Source organism: Sceloporus undulatus, chromosome 5 (assembly GCF_019175285.1).
Source record: "Sceloporus undulatus isolate JIND9_A2432 ecotype Alabama chromosome 5, SceUnd_v1.1, whole genome shotgun sequence".
NCBI lineage: Eukaryota > Metazoa > Chordata > Lepidosauria > Squamata > Phrynosomatidae > Sceloporus > Sceloporus undulatus.
The window spans coordinates 108,828,373-108,853,158 of NC_056526.1; the positions used below are offsets into that span (position 1 = coordinate 108,828,373).

The following is a 24,786-nucleotide window of genomic DNA, read 5'->3' on the forward strand; positions in this document are numbered from 1 at the left end:
ATCTTTACCACCCATGTTTTTCCATGGATATGGTTTAATGTGAATTAGAGCTCAACTGAATAGTTGGTTTTCGGTGCTAGATTTCAGCTGTGACATATAAGAAACCAAGACAAAGAAGAGAGGCTCACTGAATACAGAATGCCCTTATTTATTTACCATGGACATCTGTAGTCTGAACTGTGTCTATCTAGAGGAGAAAAGACCCAGTTTTCCAGTCTTGACAGAATACCAGAAGTGTGTGTGTGTGTGTGTGTGTGTGTGTGTGTGTGTGTGTGTGAAGCTTATCCATTACATATGGCAAAGACGATTGTTGTTATGACATCCGTATGCTCAGAAACCCAATTTTGCAAGCAATTACACATCCTCCATTATCTATCTTTTTGACGACAGGGATTCAAATGTAATAGATACTTACTTTCTTCAACATCCCAGCACTGGGTGACGGGGTCTCCATATTTGACATCTTGTCTCCTTGCACGCCTAAGAAAGGAGCATAACAGTTTGAAATTCTAGAAATTGTTTCCAGGGGCACAACAAAGATGTTTTATATTGAGTCAGAACACTGGTCCATGAAGCCCAATGTAGTCAGCTCTGACTAGAAGTGGCTCTCCTGGATCCCTGGCCAGATTCTTTTCTAGCTCTATCTGGAGCTCCTACATTTGCTACTGGTTTCTCATCCAAGTAGTCACTACACCATAATTAGCTTCCAAAATCAAAATAAGACAGGTGTTTTCAGGGTAGTCTGATAGTATCTAATTTGGTGGTATCTATCTTATTTAATTGTGGGATGCAGCTTAGAGACAGGTCCCATGTGTATGTATGTGTCTCATTTGCTAAATATATCACAAAACAAGAGCTTACAGATATGAATGAGCCAACACAGGATTAATAATCAAGACAGAGATTTCACTGCCAGGATGAAAATAATATATTTTAGTGGAGGAAGCCCATATTTTGAATTGAATCAAAGTAGATTGTAGTGCCCAGAGCTGGACACAATATTTCAGGTGAATGTGATTTCCTGCATAGCAGGGGATTGGACTGCATGGCCATTGTGGTCTCTTCCAACTTTATGATACTACCATTCTAGATGAAATGTGGGAGATCCAGCTGTCAGTATAGTCATGGGGTAGAAGATTATAAGGCAGATAACAGTTTTGTTTCCTCTCTGTGACAGTTTTAGAAACTTTTTTTAAAAGGAGAAATGGTGTAGAGAAAAGTATACTCCCTTCCTAATTCCCTCTTGAGGTGTTTTTAGACAGATCTCCCACATCTTGATAGTCCTAAAATTCATCAGGTTTCATCTTTAGACAAATTATGAGCAGTCAAAAGTCATTAAGGCGTGGGACAGACCACTTGAAAAGGGCAGCCTGCCGGTGGTCTAATTTCCTCTGGAGGGAAGCCGCAGCTGCCAAACCGTGCAGCGTCCCTCCAGAGGAAAAAGAACCCAGAAAAAATGGGTTCTTTTTGCTCCACAGGGCCGACGTTATGAGTGTGCCATTGGTGCACTCATTATGTAAGCAACATGCGGTGACATGCGTATGCTACATGGTGCTTACATAACAATGGCGACGCCCGTGTACATGGGATGCCACCATTGTTACGGTGCCACACCGTGCTAGGGTTAAGGACTGTTTGGTTGCCACATGGTCCCTAACCCTAAAATTGGTGCCAGCATGGTGAATTTGCGTGGTCTGTACCGCACCTTAGATTCAAAAGGTTTTTAAGAGATTCCTTCTACTAGTGTATATGAGGAATAGTATATCATCTAGCAAGGCAGATGGAGGCAAAGGAATTTGTGGGCAGGTGGAGAAAAAGGTTTGGGAGTTCTGATTAATACCTCACATCCTTCACTGATGATGCCAGGGTTTGGTTACTTTCATGAAGTTGAGGGCTTCTGTTGTTATTCTGCCTTTGTGGAAAGCAGTAGTACTGAGACAGCTCATGTGCCACCAGGGGTCATATAAGAATTTTCTCTTAGACACTAACTGGGAGGTTTGAAAAACCAGACTTAATTTTTGCTCACCTTTTAGAGGTTGGTGTATATCGTGAACATGAATTTCCATCCCAAGCACAGTATGGGTCTCTGGCAAGGCAACAGTCTGCACAAGCTTTCCCATATGTATGACATCTGTGTAGTGAGAGCTGAGCCAATCCATCTCTGGAGCCAATGTATAATTGTTGCTGAAAATCAGGCACAGGAGAAGAATCAGAAGCACTCTCCTGGCAACACTGTTTCTTGGTCTCAATCACATTTCAGGCATTTTTCATTTTTTAAAAAATGACATCTTATACTTATTACAGAAAAACATAAATGTCTACATAAATGTTCATACATCTCTTTTTTCATTCATGCAGCCAATGCAATTTGTGTTGCAGGTGTCAACATAGAGAATATATGAAAAGTTAATCTCTTACTCCAGTTCACTTAGGAGTAGTGGCTATTCAGTTATCCATTTCAACAATGCCCAGCAGTTTGATACAGATTAGAAATATCTTTTTCTAGCAATTTTAAGATCAATCCTTTCTGCAACTGGCCTATAATAGAGCATGGGTTCACATTTTACCATTGATTTATTTATCTCTGTGGTCAAATCAAAGGCAGAGGGTAGTAAAATGAAAGGAAGACCAAATACCAATTGAATACTCAATCAGTGAGGTCACAGCCCTGAGCCTGCAGGACATGAACAGAGTTGTTGAGGTCAGAGGAATTTTGGGGTATCTCATTCATGGGGTTGCCATGAGCCAATGTCAAAAGGCAGTTAACAAAGAAAAACAATCCTAAAGACATATTCAAGAAAGTAACATCCTATGAATTCAGTGGAAATAAACATGTCTAATGCTAAATCACTGACTACCTGAATTTCACTTGGGCATCAGTATGACTAATGTTTTCTGGATTGGGCCAATGACAGGAAGAGAATATTATGAATATTTTCTTCCTGCCACCACCTCTACTTTTCTTTCCTCCCCCCCCACCCTATCACTTTTTACTTTTTGTATTCTGTGTTTATTGGAGATAAGGCATGAGTTCAGAATCAAAAAGAGTGGTTCTAAGACAGAAATTGGTTGAGTGTGAGTGGTTAGGGAAGTCAGACTAGGATAAAACTAGTTGTGTGCACCGGAAAAAGTGGTGAATTAAACAACAAATTAAAAAAAATACTTTGGCTATTAAGTCCCAGGCATCAGTTGAAATATAAACAATTTGTATATACTAAAACTATTAATTTTGAATTACCTGCTTTGGGGACATCTCCATAGTCAAGATAGGTGATGGATGCTGAAAAGTGAATTAATAAACATCAGTTGAAGGATACGTTCAAAAGTCTTTGCATTTATCTTGCATATATAGCTCTTATCCGGGAATGGCATAAATCACCCCCCCAATCTCACCTCCAGGAGAAGTTTTAAAAAGTGCAAAAAGTTTTATTTTCAAGTGAGGGTTTTTTGTTTGTTTGTTTGTTTGGCAGGGAGTTACATTTTTTTGTAACTTATTCTTTATTTTTTATATTTCCATGGTTAGCAGATGTTTTTAAGAGGCATGTAATTTTTCATTAAGTTTCTTGTCAAAGTGAGCAAGAATTTTGTTTCCATTGTGAACAATGTCTTCAAAAAAGCATGCAAATTTTGAAGCCTTTTTGCAACCTGGGATTTATTCTGCCCCAAATTTGAACATTGTTGTTTAGCACAGAAAATGTCATTTTCTGGACAAGGAACAACTTTTTTGCACATAATATTTTGCTGCAAAGGAATATTATTTTCTGCAAAGAAAATGCTGTTTTGTATGAAAATTACCCACATGCAAATTTTGTGCAGAATGAGTCCACAACTGAAACATTTTCTGCAAAGGAAATAATATTTCTGCATAGAAGTATCATTTTCTGTATACAAAATGCTGTTACTATTGAACATAATGATGCTTTCTGTGCAAAACAACCACATACAATTTTTGGGCAAAGATTCTAATCTTTCCAAGACTAATCTCATCTGAATTTCTCAACCCTTGAAAAACATGTTTTTTATTAAACATTTAATATTTAAAATATCAGCAGTCCCATAAAGTACTTTCCTGAAGTATTGGAAGGTACATTAAGTCACCTAAGCAGTTTCAGAACAGTGCAAGGATTTTAGTTTCCCTTGGGCAAGAATCATGCTTGAGGACTTTGAAACTGAATGTGGGAAAGCAATTGTGTTGGGCATGAACACAGGTGTGATGTGTACTATGTCTGTGATGCTCATTTATGCCTTCATGCCTGAAATTACTCCTCCGAGGATATGGAAGCTCCCTTTCAAGGCAATAATACAGGTGATGGTCTTCCCATAGACATGCCATGGACTGAAGATAAGACAGCACCCACCACCTTCTGGCCACATGCACAGACCTATGGAAAACTGTACATCAAATTGTGTACTCCTGGTGTGGTTTTGCATAAAGACAGATGAACTATAGTCACTTTGCCCTTTCTATTTCCCCCCTGTAAGTAAGAAAGAGGCAAAAATTATAATGTGGAGGAACATCTGCTGAGCTAATAGCCCTTCTTGGTATTAAACCTGATATGGCGCCTTTCCCTTTGACGTGATGTTGTAAGTATGTAGCAAATTGGTACATGCTTAGAAATTCCAGATTACTTGGCAGCCAGTTGAGCACTCTTGGTATTTTCAAAGTGATATTTATAATTGGTGTCCATGGCAGCCAAGAAAAGAGAAAAAGGCACTGGGAGCTTTAAAGTAAGGAGTATTCCATCCCTTTGGCCTAAGTATCAAAAGCACATGGGGAGATTTACTTATAGGAAAAAAAAATATATCCAGAAAGGCTTAAGGCAATAGCATTTCATCAGCTTTTGAAGCCATCAGAACACTGTGGGGAGGCCAAAGGTTTGACCTGAATCTGACTTTCTAAGCATGACAAATATATCAAGAACATCTCATTACATCATAATTACTGGCAAAGAAGCTATCTGGATCAACAGCCCAGAGCAAACACTGCTACTTGGAATATGTGTACCCTCCCACTATGAACAATATTGCAAGCATGATCAAAATCATTCCCTTGAAATTGGCAGATGTTTTGCCTGAGCGGGAACTTGAAAACACACCTCAGCTTTTACTTCACGTAAACATCAGTGTCATTTGTGCTATGAACAATTAGATTTCCTTTTCCTCACTGTTGCTTCTATAGAATTTTTACATCGGATTTAGCAAACCTTAGGATTTTTCTTTTTTAAAAAAAAAAACAACCACACCCTGTCCCATGTGTTTTTACCAGTAACAACTCTGAACCATCTTTTTTACTGAAACAGTTCTAATTACTAACATTTATCAAGTGTTAGTTTCCTTACATTGTATTCAGGTGATGTTTAATCCTACCTTGAATATTTGCAGCTCTTCCAATATCACCTCCTCCATGTTCCACTTCTCCTTGGTTATACTCAAAACTTTCAGTACTGTTCCTGAATCTGAAAGGTATGAATACTGTTGAAGTACTTATGAGTCAAGACATGGAAAACAGTCTGCTTTTTATTTTGCAGTTGAATCTATCTTCTCCATCTGATACATCATTCCACATAGAACTGGCAATGAAAACAGCAGCCCTGCATGGAGTTTTCTCTTCTCACACTAGAGTTTTCAGATATACTCATGTCATCTTGCATCATATTGTCCTTTCCTTTCATCAAGGCTGAGGAACATTTGGATCTTGAGGTCTTGTAGACATCAACACCCACAGTCCCTTACCACTAATTACATTGGCCAAGGGTTCTGGGAGTTGAAATGCAAAACATCTGGAGGGCCAAAAGTTCCCAACCCTTGCTCTATATAACTTGCCTCACAGCTGCCATGTGCTTACAACTTATTCTTAACAAGAGAACTTGATATGGAACTGTCCTGTCTAATTTACCACCTTTAGCTATGCTGCTATGAATACAATTCCACTGTGGGATATCAGAATGGGGTGTGTGTGCAGAGAGTGAGAGGCAAGAGGGATCTTTATCCAGAGAATCATGAGAACTTCACTATAAATGCACTACTGAGCAAGTGTGTTCTAATAAATCTCACTAAGGGGCTGTACAAACAGCCCTGAAAATGCGGTTGTCAGATCAGGGCCATGTCAACCTCATGCCACAGCCTTGATCTAGCCTTTCGCAGGTGGAAAAAGGAGCTGCAAAAAGATCCTAGATCAACTCAATGAATCAGCCTTTGACAAAGGATTTTCTCTCTATCTTGTCCTACCATCTGTGATACAAAGCCTCTAAATTATGACCATGATTCAAAAAGTGGAAGCTAAAAAATGGAAGAGGATAAATACTTCATTCAAATCTCTCTGAATGTTCATGCCTTGAACATTTTAATGTCCTCTGAGTGTGCACAAACCATCTTTCCTGCAACTTGTAGAACTGCAATCTGGTTACCACTCATACTCCAAAGCACTCTGCATCAAAAAAGTTGATACAATCTTTACTACATGGAAACAACAATGGCATTGCAATAAATTGCTCTGGGTTACTTTCAGTGCATTCCTCCCCTTGTTGTGCAGTATTCCAAACATACATATGGGATATGCATATGGCAGTGATTAAACATACAAAAGATCTTCAAATTGATTAACTAAAAACAAGAAGTAACGTACAAAATATGAGCACAAACATACAAAAAATACCTTATTCATTGCAAGACGTTTAAAATGCCACAGAAGTTTTGTGGCTAAAAAAAGGGCACTGAGTTAAATTAGAGCTAAGGTTGGTTGATAACTCTAATGATAATCTGGAGTAAAGCTAACACTTTACGATGGCAGTCCTATATACACTTACTTGGAACTAAGTGTCACTGAATTCAGTGGCACTTACCTCTGAGGAAATGTGTATATTATCATGTTGTTCATATCCTATCTCTGCCTACTTCTCACTGAAGCAGTAGAACTGTTTCTGGCCTACTTCAGTTTATACTATTTGTAGACTTCATATTAGATGTCGAACTAGAATCCATCTCCCTGTATAATATTTTTAAGAGTGAATGGATTTTCTTTGTGTGTGTGGATGGGTGTTCAGCTATGTGAGTTCCATCATCCATCATTCAAAAGACAAAGGTATACAGAAGATGCAGCTATTACAAATGGGGATAGAAATAATATTTGAAAATATTCAAAACCTGTAAAAAAAAACCATGTTCTTTGGGTATCAAAGAACCTCTTATGAGAAGAATCCTGAACTGATGAGAATCTTTACAGTTCAGGAGTTATTCTGAACAAAACTGTTATGGGGTTGTTTGGCCTTTTCTGGGAGTAAAAAGTTTTCATTAAAAGCATAAATAGTCAGAACAGAGGAGCAGCCTAACCAGATTAAAAACCAACCAAACAATCAAACATCTTGGGCCCTTTCACTGCACAATTATATTACTATTATTCCACTGATTGTCATGGCAACAGCTTACAAAATCCTGGGATTTGAGGTTTGATGAGGCACTGGAGCTCTCTGACTCAGAATTCTAAATGCCTCTCCTAAAACTGCATGTCCCAGGATTTCTTCTGCTAGAACCATGACATTTGATGTGGAATCATGGGTTATAATATCATGTGAAAAGGCCCCTGGATGCCTTTGAGATCAAGATTCACATTCTGAACAAAAGCTTCTAATTTTCCTTAGTGTTTATTCTGTACATAGACTTACACAATCTCAGTGTTTGTTTCTTTGTCCCACAAGTTATATTTCCTATTATGACATAAGGATTATAAAGAGTTCAGCTGTTTATTTATGTGCTTTCAAAACTTGTAGCCCTCTACTTTTCCATCAAAGAATCCAATTGGTCCCTGAACTGTGCAGCAAAGCTGCTGCAGAAAAGAGACTTCTTTGTTGGCCTTCATGAATAGAGGCCAGAGAATAACAACAGCTTGGCTTGGTTGGCCAAGCTGTAACACATTGATAGGAGGCAACTGCAAAGGCTATTTAAGTCTGTTGCCCCTTAAAGTGACTCCTCTTCACATTTTGTGATGCATTGATTTCTGTGTGTTGCTCCCTCCTTCTGTGCATTTTGCCATTGTTGTTTTTATTCGGGGTTTGTTTGTATGGCATTTTTATTTTGTTTATTTTAACAGTGTATACTTTGTCATTCCATTATGGTAGATAGTTGGTCTCTGTAACTGCCTCTATGGGGCAAGAAACCAGGGTGTGTAGGAAGGAGACTGCCCTTGAGGCTGATCTGGAGTTTACTCCCTCTTACAAAGTTTAGTGACTTGAGAGGGAGATCTCCAGGTTTGGCCTTCCAAAGATGACTGGCCAAGGTAGAAACCAATCCCCTTTGGACTTCCCTCAGAGTCTGGTGTTTCACCCAAGGGATAGCCGGGGAGGTGTTGTAGGTTGACACCTGGGCATCAACTGGAGCTGTGGCAGGTTGCTCTCAACTTGTTTATCCATTTGCTTACTCCCAGACCTCAACCAGTTAAAGAGTTTTTTTAGGTCAATAACATGGTCCTTGCTTATTTCATTCATTTGTGTCTGGTCTTGTTATTTCATGGTTGGTCACCAAAGCCACATCTATTTTACCTGCACAAAATCTTGTGATTCAGGTTAGGCCAAAAGATGGTGAGTTACCCAAAGCCACTCTATATGACTTTCACATGTGTTTGGGCTTTTGAGTCTTCGGTCAAACATTCTGACTTTTATACAACATGGCCTTGTGCTTCTGACTGCCTTTTATACAACATGGCCTTGTGCTTCTGACTGCAAGATTAGCCCTATTCTTGTTCGACACAGCACAAATTTTAAACATTTTAAAAATTATATAAATACAGGCAGAGGTTTAAAAAGTTACTTTTTGGGACCAATGCTCCTAGAATCCTGAAGCCAGACTAGCCATAATTATGCTATCTGGGAAAGGATTCTGAGAGATTCTTCCACTCAAAAAATAACTTCTCTAAGCTTTGCTCTTAGAAACCTTACTTCTAACTATTTTGACACTGCAGTCTTTACTGATCTCTCTTGAAATTATGGACTGCCACCTACTGATTGTATTTCACTTTGTAATCAGCAATGATCAGTTTTAATGAAGAGGAACAACGGAATTAGGGCTACAGAATTAGAGCTCCTTTAGTTATAATGCTTAGATGACATGGGTTTTTGCCTTGTTCCTAGTCAAGATTATACTACAAAACCCTATTTCAGTTTGCTGCTTAAGATCTGGCTTGGAGAGTATTTGGGAAATATTAGCTACAACAGTGTCTTACTTTATGAGACAGAAAGTTGGACAGGTGGGCAAACTGGCAGCTACACTTTGTGCAATGAAGATATCTGATGTTCAACCATGTGTTACTCAAACTATGGTTGGCAAGGACCTTGAAAGCATGATTTCACATGCCTGCTGGCAACCAATCCTCAGCTAAGGTTAAAAAAAAACCCAGAACCAAAGTGAGTCATTCTGCATGCATAAAGTTGTTGAAACAAAGAAGAATATGTGGTGTTCAAATGAGAATTTAACAGGCTTACTTTGGGGGTGTGAATGTCTCTGCTTGTCATATTCTAGGACTTCCTCTAAAACTCTCTCTGGGAGACAACACAGCGGGTTTATTCCTCCCCTGTATAGGGTGTTTCTCAGTTGCAATCATTCATACAGCCAGCACGACACAACACAACACAGAACACGGTGTATTCTTTCTGATACTGTCTGTTCTTTTTGGCTACTAGATTAGGTTTGCACAGTTTGGAAATTTTGGTCTCTTAAAAGTTGGTCTCAGTGCTGGTGGTGGCTTCCATATCAGTGAAGTGGTGCAACCATTTTGGGTTTCAGTCTGAACGTTAAAGGAGCTATATAAGGTGAGGAATCCTACCTCTCACACCAAAATTTCAGCTCTTTGAATGGTGTTTAAAGTAATGTAAACAACGCACATTGAAATTATCTCTTCTACACAACCTTTGAAAGTACAGGAGCCCTGTTCCATATTTCACCTGACAACCCTCCCTGTGATGTATATAAAGTTATCTTGGAGAAAGATGGAAATGTCAATGGAAAAGACAGGAGAAATGACATACATTTCCCTACTTCCCAGTCTTACCTGTTCCCAGGAACATGACATCATACTGGCCATCTTCCGCCATGACACGATCCACCACAATTTGAGTGAGTCTGTAGTCCACGTTGATTTGAGTAAACACAGGGGCTCTGGTCATTGGATAGACTGATTTGTGCATCACTGGATGACGCCTTATGAAGCTAATGACATCATCAGGAAAATCTCTAGTGGACTTGATCAAGGGGTCATATGTTTTGCTGGGACACTAAACAATAAATTTAGGAGAGAAGAACCATGTGAGTTTCCCTTCTTTTTGCAGCATACAAGTTGGTAAATAGTTTTTTGCATGATTGTGTGTACCAAGCAACTAGGCTGAGAAATGGCTTTAAAATAGCCACCATGACATTACACAATTGATGCTCAGCTACTGTCAAAACTACATCCAGACCTTTGAAAGGTTTTTTTTCTCATTAGTTATTACAATGATTGGAAAATAACCTACTCCTGTTGCTCACTGAAGTGCTGAGAAAATAGCTCATAGCTATTACTTATTGTACCACTTGCTTCTTTTTCATGGTCATCTGTTAATCTTTTTTTACTTGAAAAAACCCTCTTTATGATTGATAAGTTAATTGCATAAAATTTCTAGGGAACATGTGGAACTGGACACTATCCTTTTTCACATTGACCTTTGTCACTCTATTGCCATAAGCTGACTTTGCCTCATTGGTTGGATTCATAAGTTAAGTGCAGTCTTTATCATTTGCCCTCAAGTGGTTAAAACTAGCAGCTGAAAGAGTTTAGAAGAGAACTGATATAAGGTGAATACCAGCCCATATCAGTTATCACCCCATGAATGTGCACTCCATTGAAAAGAAACATTTCTCATGTAAGACTTATGAGTTAAATACTGTTGGGTTTTTTCCTGTTAAACTGTTACATGGGGAATAGGATTGTAAATCAGCAAATCACCGGAGAATAGCAAGAAACAAAAGTGTGCAACCTTAACATCCCAGAATTCTTGTTAGTATCTTGAAGCATTTTAAAAATATATATGAAAAGCTCAGAGGAACTTGTCAGAGTGCACATTCTTATGTTCCTGCCATCATCAGCAAGGTAAGCGAAAGTGATGTAAATGGATTAATTAAAGTTTCCCTCTTGTCATTGATCAAACTGCAGCACATTTCAAAAGCTGTGCCCTGCATTTCAAGGCAGAAACTGTGACACTGCAGGTAGAAAATGTTTAGGATCAGGCTGTTGGCATATAATTGTCTCATTGATCTGGATTTAGTCAAGACAGATGTCCAATTGGCCTATTAACCATGGGCTACCTTCAATTGTTAATACACACTGCCCTCTTGTGACTGTTATAGGCAAAACAATAATGTTTGGCTGAACTGGACCCTGATCCACAAAAGCTCATGTCATTATGCAGTGTTTTGTCTTTAGAGTGCCAAGAGACTCTTTGTTACTTTTACTGCAACGACTAGCATGGCCACCTCTCTGCAAAACATTAGAACACATGCAGACACACAGCCTTAAATTACATTGCAGTGATTCCTGTTACCCAGGCTCTTGAGTAACATAAAAAGTGTCTACAATGGAAGAGTCCTATCAATGATTGTGGCTATACAGACCATCAAATATAATCAGTAATGGGAAAACACCATGTTCAGCATATAGAAGAGTGTTGAATTAGGTTCATTTACTTTTACAGACCTTGGGCACAGGCCATCATAATGATACAGCATCAAAATGAATGATATTTAAAAGGAAATGCTTGGCCAATTTTGTCAGGATAAAACCAATGCAAGAGAATGATAATCAAAATTACAATTTAAGACATGGTCACTGAGGACTGGAGGAAGCAATGAAGTCAATACAGCTGGCATCAGATTTTTTATTGTGTCTCCTTTGACTTTGATCCAAAACACTGCAGAAATAATCCAGTTTGAGACCACTTTCACTGCCCTGGCTCAGTGCTAGGGAATCCTTGGAATTGTGGCACCAGAGCTCTCTGGCAGAGAAGGTAAACTATCTCACAAAACTACAGTTCCCAGAATTCCCCAACACTGAGCCAGGGCAGTTAAAGCGGTCTCAAACTGGATTATTTCTGTAGTGTGTTTTGGACCTTTGTTACTACATAAACCTACGCAGGTGGAAACAGTTTTAAGTCTATAAAATGGGCCGATGTAAAAATTTTCTTATCAGCTTGGTCTCAATTATCTCAAGTGTGGAATGGGGTTGAAGTTCTAATTTTTAAATGGAATTTCAGGGGAAGATGAAGGCAAACCCCTCTGAACAAATTTTGCCCCCCCCAAAAAAAATACCCTGAGAGGCTCAATGTAAGTCAGATAAAACTTGAAAGTACACAACAACAACATATCTATTGATCTCCATATTCTTGTACATGCATATATGCACATTTTGCCATGTGCTGTTAACTTCTTAGGAATTCCATAAAGACATAAGTTGCCTATCTATTACAAAATTACAAAATTCTTAAATTTCTTTAAGCAAAATGTCAAAAGAATCACAAGGACAGATTTGGAAAGGAAAAAGATAGCAGGAAAGAAACTGTAATGCAGTAAACATGCAGTGAAACAACACAGCATGTTCCCCTATTGGGGATACTGTCTGGTTTTTAAAATTTGATGTAAGTTCTATGAGTCTCAATGTCACCAATGTCAATAACCTGATACCGTCAACAACACTGACCCCACCTGCTCAAAGTCATATGTTTTTCTGCCCTTGTTCACTGGCATCCATTCAGTAAGCGCAGGTAACTGTAAAGGGACATCTGTATATAAGCAGATGAATGCATCTCAGTGCTGCATACAAACAGGAACTCACCCACATTTTCTATATACTAACAGATAGCCTACTCAGCCCTGGTTCAAATGAGTTAACATAGTTCATACTAGGCCCCACGATTTCCCCATCACAAACCCTAGGCATAAATGTGAAATACTCCTGCATGGAAGTAGACACTGATTTGGGGACCATGATCACATTAACAAGTTCTTAAGTCAGTCTTTAAAGCTTGAAGCCTCTGCTGCCAGCTACCTAATTCTCTTCACATGTGTATGTTTGAAAAGGAGACGGGCTTGTGCATAGAATGCCGGTTGCATCTATTAGTGATCTGAATTGATAAGTTGCTTCTGTGTAATGCATCTTTGAGAGAGAGAAAAACATACAGATTTTATAGCTTTACATTCTCATTAGGGCTAATGTTTGGCATTGCACTGGTATGTCCTGATTTATCATCATCATCATCTAGACAGCTAGGCAGTGTCTAACTTCATAAGATTGTTCTCTGCTATGAGAACAATGATGCTGTGAATGAAGCAAAGACAATTAATTATAGAATAATTAGGTAAGATAAGAATAGTTCTGTTACTCAAGATATGGGTTTTCGATGTGGGGAAGGGGATCAAATGACCGTCACTCATGCAAAACAAAAACGAAACAAAACACTATGACTGGCACACGTGGCATGTTTGTGCTACAATTCTTTAGTGTTTCCACGTTGCAGATTCATTATTAAGGCTGGGAGATAGCAAGGATGTGGACTGAAGTATAAACACAGATATACTTAATACTATGGAAGAGATACTGTCACAGAATACCAAGATAGAAGGACTTTATCAAATGAAATGAATCATGCCTGTGTTTAAACAACAACAAAAACCCCCACCTCTGTAGTTTTTTGATATCCCATGAAAAGTATGTAATAGACATTCCGCTATGAGAAATCCTATTCCATCCAGTTGATGACTACCATTCCTTTAATGAATCATTATAGCTATGCGTGTATCACAATGCTGAAACCACTTATCTGTGGTCCCAAGTGGATGTGAATGTTTCCAGAATTTTAGTCTTAATCTTCTCATACTAACTAGTTAATTCCTCTATTTCCTGCCAGGTGGAGCTATAACATAATCTGTGAAAGAGGAGCCTCTCGTATCTAACAAACAGACAATTTACAATGTGTTTAAGATGCTTCTTTTAGGGTTGCAGATTCCCTGTGTGACATGGATCTTTTAAACAGAAACCAGAGGTAATAATCTCTGAGCGCATTCTTTCAATACCAAATATGCCATTTGGCAGTTATCTTGAACTTAAATTTAGTTAGGGACTCAGGGTTTTGGATAATTTTCAGCACTTAAGATTTGGCTCTCTTCAGAGAACATTATGCATGCGAGATACTATGCCAGGAACTGGACCAAATCTTCTCTGTTGTTCATGTCCACTTTCAATACCCAGATGACAGTATGAGTTGCCTAAAGGCACTTAGGTAATTCTATGGCAGAGTGCCACTTCTCAAAAGTGTAGGCAGAGATTCAACCCTTGATAGGTCAGGAACTTCTTTTTGATAGGGAAATGGAAAATTTCTACAAGCTGCAGCAAATATCTTTCTGCATAGAAGGTTTGATACAGTAGAAGTAGCATCACAGTCCTCTAGCATCCCCTCCCAGCAAAGTGTAGACGTGGGTTCCTAAGCAACTAATTCTACCCAGACTATCTCATAATTGGCACTCCACACCTCCATGTCTGGCTAACAAAGTCCTAGGGAAGGGGTGCACTTCGCCAGGGAGAGACCCATAGAAAATGTACTCACAATGGTTATACATTGCCAAAAGCAAAGCAAAGAAATATAAATGCACAGGCATGACCTGCTACTCACCCTATGAGAATAATATAAGGATATGAGAATAATACACCAGGCTAAAGCAAAACTATCTAGCACAGCTTATTTAAATACAAATTGACCCTGAAGATCCATTAGCATTTACCCATAATGCAGTTACAGTCTTCCATAGGCAATTTGTACAATCTGGGTTCCTGACAAGGATGTGAAAATCTCTCACCTTCTCTCTTGTTAACTCTTTCCAAACCTTACCTACATTTTCTTTAATGTCTCATTAATTTGCACAATTTATTTAATTTATGCAAATTTTCTTTATCTGCTAAAGAATGTTTCTGCATGCTTCAAGCAGAGACTCTCAGTAGAAATAATAATATCATCTGAACTGAGTCTGAAATTCCTAATTAGAAGCTTCAAAATTATAGAGGGTTTCTCTTCAACCTACTCCAATCTTATTCTTAATCATGGAAATGTTTATGAAGATAAAACATTTTATTCTCCCACACCTCAGTTCTTATACCCAGCTGCATCACTACTGAAAAGAGCAACATGGTTAAATGGTGAGAGCACTTGCCATCCACCACACTAAGATCAAGGGAGAGGCTCCATTCATGAAATTTCTCTTCCTCTCTGAATATCTATGCACATAATATTGGGGCAAGGAGAAGAAGCACACAGTTTATCTGGAAGGCCTTATGTTGATGGCTTGTCCCACTTATCTGTCTCACTCTTTGGGTGCCTCCTACTGAGTTTTCCCAGAATGTGGCTCAAACCTGAGCCCCCAGTTCGTTCTGTGTTGGCTTCCTCAGTTTAATCTCATCTTGCAATAGAACCTATATTGTAATAACACCACTTTGTTCTTATGTTCCTTCCAGCCATTTCTAAGATGAACCTATCATGAGGTTTTGTCAGCATGATTTGATCAGCAGAGGTTTGCAGTTTTTCATTCCCTGAGTGTGACAGTATGTGGTTTGTCCAAGATCACCCAGTGAGTTTCATGGCCAAATGGAGAATTGAACCCTGGTTTCCAAAGTTGCAGTCCAACACCCAAACCACTACATCACATTGGCTTTCCAATAACACCACAGTGTGAATAGTGTGAACAAACTGAAGGAATTATTTCAAAATAGAATCTTCGGCAAACAAACTCTTACTTCTCCTTCACTTCACTAATGAAAAAACTATTTCCCCTCTCTTTCTCCTAACTATTCTTAAAATCATTGTCTGCACCACCACTCACTCAAATGCCTAAAGCTCTTTAGTTTATGAAAACTTTATAAAATGTTTAATCCGTCAAAGTTTCTACTTGTAGACATTACAGAGCAGCTGAAAATCAATATTTTAGCAACATTCATTAACTGGAGAAAAGACCTGGGGGCATGATTGAGAGAAATCAACACCAGCATTTTGTGTTCAGGTAACTTCATGGATATACATGCACACCAAAGTCAGAACTAGAGGTGACCCAACAGTTCTCAGAATACCTTTTTCTGACAAAATATTTTGTGACTTTTATCATTCTCATCCTACTATAAAAGCCACTTTGCAGACTTTCTAAATGTTTCCTACCATGTGTTATTATGGGATACTATTCTCACCTTGCAATGGTAGGTGAAGGATGATAAATGGTGACTACTCTTCCATCATAGTGGCTCCTACCTTCACTTACAGTTGTAGAGAGTAAAACAAAACAGCACTTAAGGAATGAAGGGTTTAAGCTACTGCCATTGCTTTAGGTGAACTTCATCACTGTAAAACTGGAAATTTCTTCTTCATCCGGAGAAACACAATGGCCCCCTCCCCAAATTCTATGGTCACAAATAGGATGGAAAAACTAGAACACAGGGACACACCTGTGAGGTCAGGACTATTGGCATTCATAGCTTTACTAGTTTTGGACCAGGAAAGAATAACTGTTAGGATAAATTATACTGTTATAGCTGGCAAAGCTAACCGTTTCAACAGCCATCTATTAACAGTCTCACAGTTAATTCAAAGCAAGGGAATGAAATATAGAATTTCTTTATTTTCTACCCAAGGACTTACTGTGTTTTTAGTCAGTAAGTACCAGCTGTTAAAACCATTTTTCTCCACCCAGAGTGACAGAATGACTTCTGCAGTCTCAAGCATCCTTTCCAAGTGACAACTATGACATAGTGCAAGTCTAGGTGGTAATACCACAAGCCAGTGAGGCGCCGCTCCCCTTTTGGCCACTCTTCTCTCTCAGCAGACTCTGAGTTATTGACTTGATAAATGTCAAGAGTGATGCAAGATTAGACATCTCCTCCTAGTCCCAAATGGGCCTTAATGTTCACTGCCCAATGCCAAATCCTGACTGCAGACACATAGGGGAGTGACCCAAGGAGAAGATACGCATAGTACTGGGAAATCACACCAGAGGAAAGACTGGGCTCTGCTGGATAAAATAAAGTGACAATTTTCAAAAATGGACTTTTCCCTCCCTATTGTCATACAGGGAGTGCAGAACGCTGGCCCATGAGATCCGGGATATTTAATGCAATGGGTGTGTGGGAAAGGGGTGACTAGTCATACCACCCTTTATGCCTCCTCTTACCTATTCTTTTTCATGGAAATCAACAGTAAAAAGGCAGAACTTTTTACTCTGAAACAAACACTAAATGGGAATCTTTCTCCCTCTGCCTGAAATAATAAATGGGGAAGGGTCTCTAAGTGTAGTGTGGAGGGTTTTAGATGCCTAAATGCATTATTTTGGATGCAAAGGCCCCAAGGATATGTGAACCTCCTTCCTCTGACACAAGAAAGTGACACATACTTAGGGGGGGGGGGGGGGGGGGGGGGGGGGGGGGGGGGGGGAAGGGGGGGGGGGGGGGTTGAGTCACTGAGAACTTTATTCACAGGCCCGGAATAAGCCTGTTGCATGCTACAAAGGGGTTGTTTTGGGGACGGAAAGGATCCCAGAACGCATCTTACAGCGGTTGTGGCCCACATCCGTCCAGAGGGCACGATTTCCAAGAACTGTTCCAAAGTGTTCTCAGAAATAGTGCCCCCTGGAACAGATGTGGGCTGCAATTGGAACATCCGGCGGCAGCAGCGGCATTCCAGAGTGCAGTAAGATGCATTCTGGGGCCCATTTCATCCCCTGAATAACCCCTTTTTAGAACGAACGGGCCCGTTCCAGGGCCTGTGTGATAAAGTTCCTCAGTCTGGATTACTATAATGTGCTCTACATGGGACTGCCTTTGAAAACTGTTCAGAAATTCAGCAGGTCCAAAGTGCAGGGACTGTTTAAAAGGACCATATAAATCTTCTTTAAAAAAGCTTCACTGGATACCAATTTTTCATGATTGAAAGTGCTGCTTATGACCATAAAAGGATTAGGTCCAGACATCTGAAAGACCATGGCGGGATACAGACTGCTGCTTTGGCGGCGGTCTCCCGCCACGCCATTTGCTCCGCGCGGGAGCCGCAGCAGCCAAACCGCACGGCTCCGCGTGGAGCAAAAAAGAAGCTCCATTTGGAGCTTCTTTTTTTTGGCGCCTTTATGATGTCGCGAGGCGCCGCTGGCGCATTCGCGACATCATAGGCGCCGTGACACGTCTGAGCTATGCGTCCAGTACGTAAACATGGGGCCCCCATGTGGAGGGGTGGCCGCCATGTTGTACGTATTCTATACGTACTGGGGTAGGGGTGCGGAAGCACCGCCCCTTCCTAACCCTAGTACGTATAGAGACGTACATATGGGTTTGTATCCCACCCTTATCTCCCAATATGATTTACCTGAGTCTTAAGATCCTCAGGGAAAGCTTTCTCTTGTTCCAATACCACTACATGCTCATCTTACAAGGACATGAGAGAGCCTTCCGGGTGGCTGCTCCCAGGCTATAGAATTTTGTCTTCCACAAGAGGGAAAGCTGACCCATCTCCTTTTTCAGCACACAGTCATTTTTTTAAATGTTGGGTTGAAGGGAGTCTTTACAGTGTGTGTGGGCCACATTATTATCTTCAGTTATGTTTTCAAAGCAATTTTATACCTTTTAAATGAATGGCATTTTAATATGACATCATCCTTAATTTGTTTTAACTTTCTAGCTGTATTTGTTTCACCATTGTAAGTCTCCTGTGTCACTGTGAGAAGAATGTTGGGATATAAAGAAAAATAAAAATGAAATAAAATAATGGATAAGGATGCTCTTCATCTGATGAAAGAGTAGGTAAAGTGATAGTGACTCTAACGGTCATATAAGCAGATAGAGGAGTCCTGTAGTTGCAAAAAACTTACTGTTAACAGTGTGTATGTTAAGAACACAGTCACATGACACACAAGAGAAATCATAGAAAACTATCTAAAGAGAGATGGAAACAAATTGGCTACAGAAGTACAATCCTCCCTCATCAGTGCCAGTAATTATGGTAAGCTGAAAACATACGGGGGGAAAAAGCTTCAGACAGAAAGCTTGTAAAGTGCCTTTTTAATCTTGTACATTTCCAGCTCCAGGTATATACAGAAAATTACCAAAAATCCTATACACATGTGTGTATATGTGTATGCCAATGTTTCTGTTATACTGAACAGTTGCTGCCCTCAAAAAAAAAAACAGTAGATGGGCTTAACTTGCAACACAAGGAGTCATTTCAAGACGGGCATCTCAGAGTTCAACCTGGTGCTTTAGCAGAGCCTACTCACTTGCAAATATTTTACCATCACATCATTCCAAAGTACACCCAACACTTTCACCAGGGCTCAAAGACTTTATGGAGGTGGTTTGCCATCACTAATGTGCTCAGAATCAACCACTGATTGCACACTACCATAAAACCAGATGTGCTTCTGACAAGAGTTTCCAGCTATCAGGAAAAACATCCAGTCCATTGAACTATCTCTCCTCTGTTGGAGAAATAACCAGCTTGAGTTAAGGCATGATCGCTGAATGATCAGATGCAGCAGCACTCACTCAAAAACAGGATTTCCCCTCCCCGCAATAAATATAAGCAACCCTATGACGCTCCTTGCTTAGAAAGAGATGGGCAACATCTTAAGTTATCTCCACATAGGTCCTTTTCAAATTCTTTTAAAGTCTGGCCAAGTTGGATGCCGATCACATAAGCTTTTCAAGAGGCAGGATATATAATGAAGATATTTTAACTCATGTCTGACTTACAAAAGCACACAGGGAAGGGAAATGCCCAAGCACATATCTAATGACCAATTCAATCAAATGTTATAGTCCTCACACAGGGAACACCAGTTGGTGGGCCATAATGCTTGAAAGTTCCTTGCCGTGTGTGCCAAAATGACTATTTAGCAAGAGAGCGAAGACCATGGCATAAAGTCTTGCGTGCAAATGTTTTTTGAAGAATGCAAATGGACTTTCTGTATGCAGTGAAGCAGTTAGATAATTTGAGATTCCAGACCTCAGTTTTCTTCTGACGGCACCACTCCTCCTCTGTGGGAATCCTAAGCCCCTTATGCTTCCTTGCAGCCTTTGGCATATACTATATACAACAAAACTGTGAGCCAGTTTATACATTCACTCAGTTGAACAGGCAAACGCTTACTGGATTAAACCCAGTACAGGTGGGAATTCCTACATTTTACAATGCATGCTTAAAAACAAAACCATCACCTTCCAGCACACCTTCCAGGTGGGAGAAGGCAATGCAGCATTGTTCTCTCTGATGGGGGAGCACTGGTCTTCTTCCAGGTAAAAACAAGATACATGCCACCTTTACAGGGCATGGTGCAGAGCAGGGGGAGCCTACTTTCACTTGATATTACTGAATGTTTAAACTTGTTGTATGATTCTTGGAAGTAGTGGGGTGCCTGTGTGCAATAAAAAAAATACAGGGCGTACTAACAGAAATCTTCAGAGGAATGTAAGAAAGATGAGCCTGCACTCAACCTGCTGATTCTCAGTCACCGGAGAGCTGGGTTACACCACATGGAAAATAGTCAGGAAGCAAACTGGTCAAGGACTAATCTTCTCCTTTTTTTCCCTGCAAAGAGAAATATTTTTGTAAAAGAGGCTTGGCCTCTTCTGCTTGATGCCGTGATCCTGTGCTGAGCCAAACTGTTTAGTTCAGGTGGCATCTGGAATCAGCTACAACTTTGTTTGACGTTTGCACTGCACTCTTTGCTTGGGTTTTGCCTTAAACGTGCTGTATCATTTTTCCCTCCAACACATTCATGCTGTTGACAGAAAGAAAAAGTCAGAAAAGAAAGTTTGAGAAATACAGGAACCAAAACAAGTTAGTAAGTGACCTGAATTGGCATTGCTTGCTAGATGACTAGCAAGCATGAAAAACAACATGATTTACGAGTACAGAAAAACTTTCTTTTAATTAGTAATAATTCAGATGGAAGAGAGAAAAAAACAAATAATTGTTAAGGTGGATGAAGTGAAGAAGTGTTTAACAAAAACAAACAAATAGTGAAAATTTCTAACTGAAAATGGGCAGTTGCAAAGAGGGAGAAGGAAAAGTCACACACAACTCTACAGAAGGATCCAGAGCAGTGCCAGAATTAGACACAAAACAACATAGGTCAGGAAATTGAAGACGGGCAAATGTTAAAACATTAGAGCAGCCACAGAGTCAGACAGATGAGGAGGAGTGGGAGGGAGCTATTTATTTATTTTGCTGTTTGGGTAGAATGATCATTTATTCCACCTGCGGGCCAAAGGGGATAGAGAAATGTGAGTGGGAGACACAGAAGAGGAATTATCTACCAAACAGAAATTGTATAACATGGGTGAATGACAACTCTCAACAGATACCATGAAACAGAAAAATGAATGGAGAGGAGAAGCAGAATTTCACCTAATGATCCCTCTAAACCTCCAAGGATGTAAAGAAAAGGCATAGTTTCTCTCATCCCCGATCAGAAAGTGGGTCTTGACATGTCTAGATATCCTGATGAAAACCAAGGTTTGGATTGGATTAGTTTAGCTAGCAACAACAATACCAATAGTAGTAGTAGTAGTAACACCAGCAAACAAATAATATTAATAAATAATAATAAGTTTTTTAGATAAAGGAAACCCCTTCATGAAAATCTCACTTTAAAAAGTCCAGAAAATGAAAACTCTCCCTCCTTCTTCCTCCTCTCTCCCCCTCTCTACAAATAATACATGTGTATGGGTTTTCGTGGGTTTGGGGAAGGCTTCTGCAGACAAAACATTATTTTGAACTTTTTAAAACAGCAGTCCCCCACTCCCCCCACTCCCCCATCCCCATCCGTAAGAAGAGCCATTAATAAATGCAAAACAGTGGCTTTTCTGTTCAGTAGCAGGAAGCAAAGCTCAACTGCCTGAGCAGATCATTTCACTGGGCATGTATTTCCCTTGAATCTTGGCCTTGCATTTTCTCAAATGTCCTATCAGTCCCTCTGCAACTCCCTGTATGCAAGATAGCAAATAAAAAGTTCAAAAAACCCAATGTTCCCATTAAACTGTAAATAATCAGGATAAGCATGTTCTTCTAGCCAGGAACAAGGAGACAAGTACCCCTGACCCCCCTTTTGTGCCCTACAACAGACCCCCCAACACCGCTAAGCCCACCTAACCATTTTTGTCCATTTTATGGACAAAATTTGTCCAAAATGCAGTTAAAAACTCAGTCAGCCTTTACACGCTTTACCCTGGAACAAAAATCAATCTGTGTAATTTTAGAACCTGCAAGCAGAATTGACATCTCTGGTTGTGACATCCAGGTTCTTTGGCGCTGAAAATCAAGTGGTACAGCCCACCCACTTGAAACACCATATCCTAGCTGCAAACTTTGGCCATGAAAAGTAGGAGAAGCAGGCATACCCTTATGCCCAGAAACAGATGAAAGGCTGCCTTGGCCTCAGAGGGAGAGAAGAAGAGGCAGGTACAGCTCCAACATGCCTAGGCCCAGTAACTGATATAAGCCCTCTTTCATCCCAAATGCCCTGGCCTGAGAGGGAGAGAAGAAGAGGTAGCATCTGCTGGATTTAGTCTCCTTCCCCACGGGCATCCCCTTTTCTTGTGTGCCATGTCTTTTTAGCTTGCAAGACAAGATCAGGGAACTGTCAAACTGAAAACGTGTAAAGGGCTTGTGTACAGTGTCATGTACTATTGGTGCTATATAAACAAGAAGATGAGGAGGGTAAGCATGATGATGAGGATGATGTTTTGGGAAGGAAATGAAAGAGGAACTTCTCAGTGTTTGCTTCTAGCTGTGAAACAACTTTCCATGGGAAGCTAGATTGGGCCCTCTATGTTCTGCAAGCAAAGACTTTTCATCAAACACGCTTTAGCCCACTTTAAATGACTATGGGAGAAGGGTGCTGTAATGGGTTGTGCTTCACCTTTCTCATCATCCTTGGTATGTTTAAAAACATTTAACTCATGGCTTGATTTAATATGGCAGCTTATTTAATTCTTTTAATGTTTCCTGTCGGTAGGGTATTTAGCTATATTCTGTTTTAATTATGCTGCAAGCAGCCTGGGTCCTCATGAGGACAAAGACAGGAATAAAATAAATAAATAAATACAATTCTAGTATATTAATAATCGCCCAGATTAGATTTCCTCGGATTTCAAAGAGCCAACTGCAGATGCTGTTGTTCCAGTGAGTGTCTGCAATTATTATGAATCTTTCTTGTTGTTCGCTGATGTTCCAATTATTATGAATCTTCTTTGATCTAGTTCTATCAGTTTTATGTCTCATTCTTATTAGGGAAAACATATTAGCAGCTGGATCCACTGAATGCTATGCAAGCTGGGGCAAAATGAGAAAACACAGATGGATAGCACTGGAATTCACACCCAGGCTTAGAAGTATGTCAAGAGTGCTTTACTTTCAGTTGGACCAGATTTCCATTTGCACAATTAGTCTGTTAAATATAAACTTGCTGACATGCTAACAATAGCCCATCACTAACATGTACATGAACTTCCGTGGATCTACTTCCAGGGATGTGAATCCAAACACCCCCTTTATGCAGAGGTTAGTTCTGGGAGAGAAATAATATATTTGTTCTGAAAGCCATGCGGCTGCTTAAATATCAGCCTCACAGAACAGAGATGTTACACTGTCCTAAACAGTACTTTTCATCAGCATGGTCTCCAAAGTTAACACCAGAGGGCGCTTAAGTGATGGTTCAGGGAGCATACAATAGAGGGCAAACTGTGCCCTAGTATCACTGAGTAACACATAATCTGTATGAGACCATGTTAAGTAGGAGTTTCTCTTTGGCACAAGGGTGCCACAGGATATATGTTGTCAAAAGTTTGAATATCACAGTGGTTTCTCCACTGCACATACACTAAGTGGCATTACTTAGTTATTATAGAGGATAAAGCCAGCAGAACAGAACATAAAATAATTTGCTTCTGTATGAAAAAGTGTTAAAAATGCCTCAAGGAAGCCAACGTGCATCTCTGGCAATTAGACATGAAAGAAAAGACATTTCACAGCACATTTAATTGTTGTACTCAATATGTTACCAGATGCTTGAGAAGCTAAACAAGGAGGAATTTTTCGTGCCTTGTGGTAGTTCTATTATTCTCACTTGATGTAGAATTTGGTTTTAATTTCTCAGCATGCTATACAAATGTTATTTAGTAACCAGCTTGTATTCACCCTCTCCCTCCCCACACTCTCTCACACACACCCGGTATAAGTCCTTAGGAATCATACACCAAAGCCATAAATAGTTTAATAGAATTAAAAAGAATCGTGTAATTCTATTGTATGCTTTCAATTGTATTGTTCTTTTACATTTTTAGCTGCTTTGAGTCCCAAGTTTGGGGGGAAAGGTAGAAAGAAGTAGTAGTAGTAGTCACCTCCACTAGTATTGTGTTCTATAACTTAGCAGGGAAGCCAAACAATGGTTTATTACTCAGGAAGATATGGAATCTCATATCTGTTAGGAAAGCACTACCCTCACCCATGGTCAAGACTAAGTGCAGAGCTGCATGAATAATATTATATTCTAACATACACAGATAGTATTCCAAAAATGCTCTAAATAGCAGGAGGAGGAAATGAATCACTGGTATATATATCAGACCAGTAGGTATCCCATCACACTACCTTCTCAGTGCAGAATCTACGATTTATCAGTGCTACACCTGCTTTTGGATATTTGTTTCCATGCTATTGGCTTGATTCTTAAAGCTCAATTAAAATGTCC

General features: G+C 39.7%; 1 protein-coding gene across 1 annotated transcript in view; it reads right to left on the reverse strand.

The window, feature by feature from the left end:
* The window catches only part of SEMA3D (semaphorin 3D), a 175,921-nt gene that overhangs the window by 18,013 nt on the left and 133,122 nt on the right, over positions 1 to 24,786 (reverse strand). Inside the window, 5 exon segments of the mRNA XM_042469528.1 lie at positions 416 to 480; positions 2,027 to 2,184; positions 3,239 to 3,280; positions 5,368 to 5,456; positions 10,040 to 10,262. Of these exon segments, the coding sequence (XP_042325462.1) occupies positions 416 to 480; positions 2,027 to 2,184; positions 3,239 to 3,280; positions 5,368 to 5,456; positions 10,040 to 10,262 (577 nt within the window).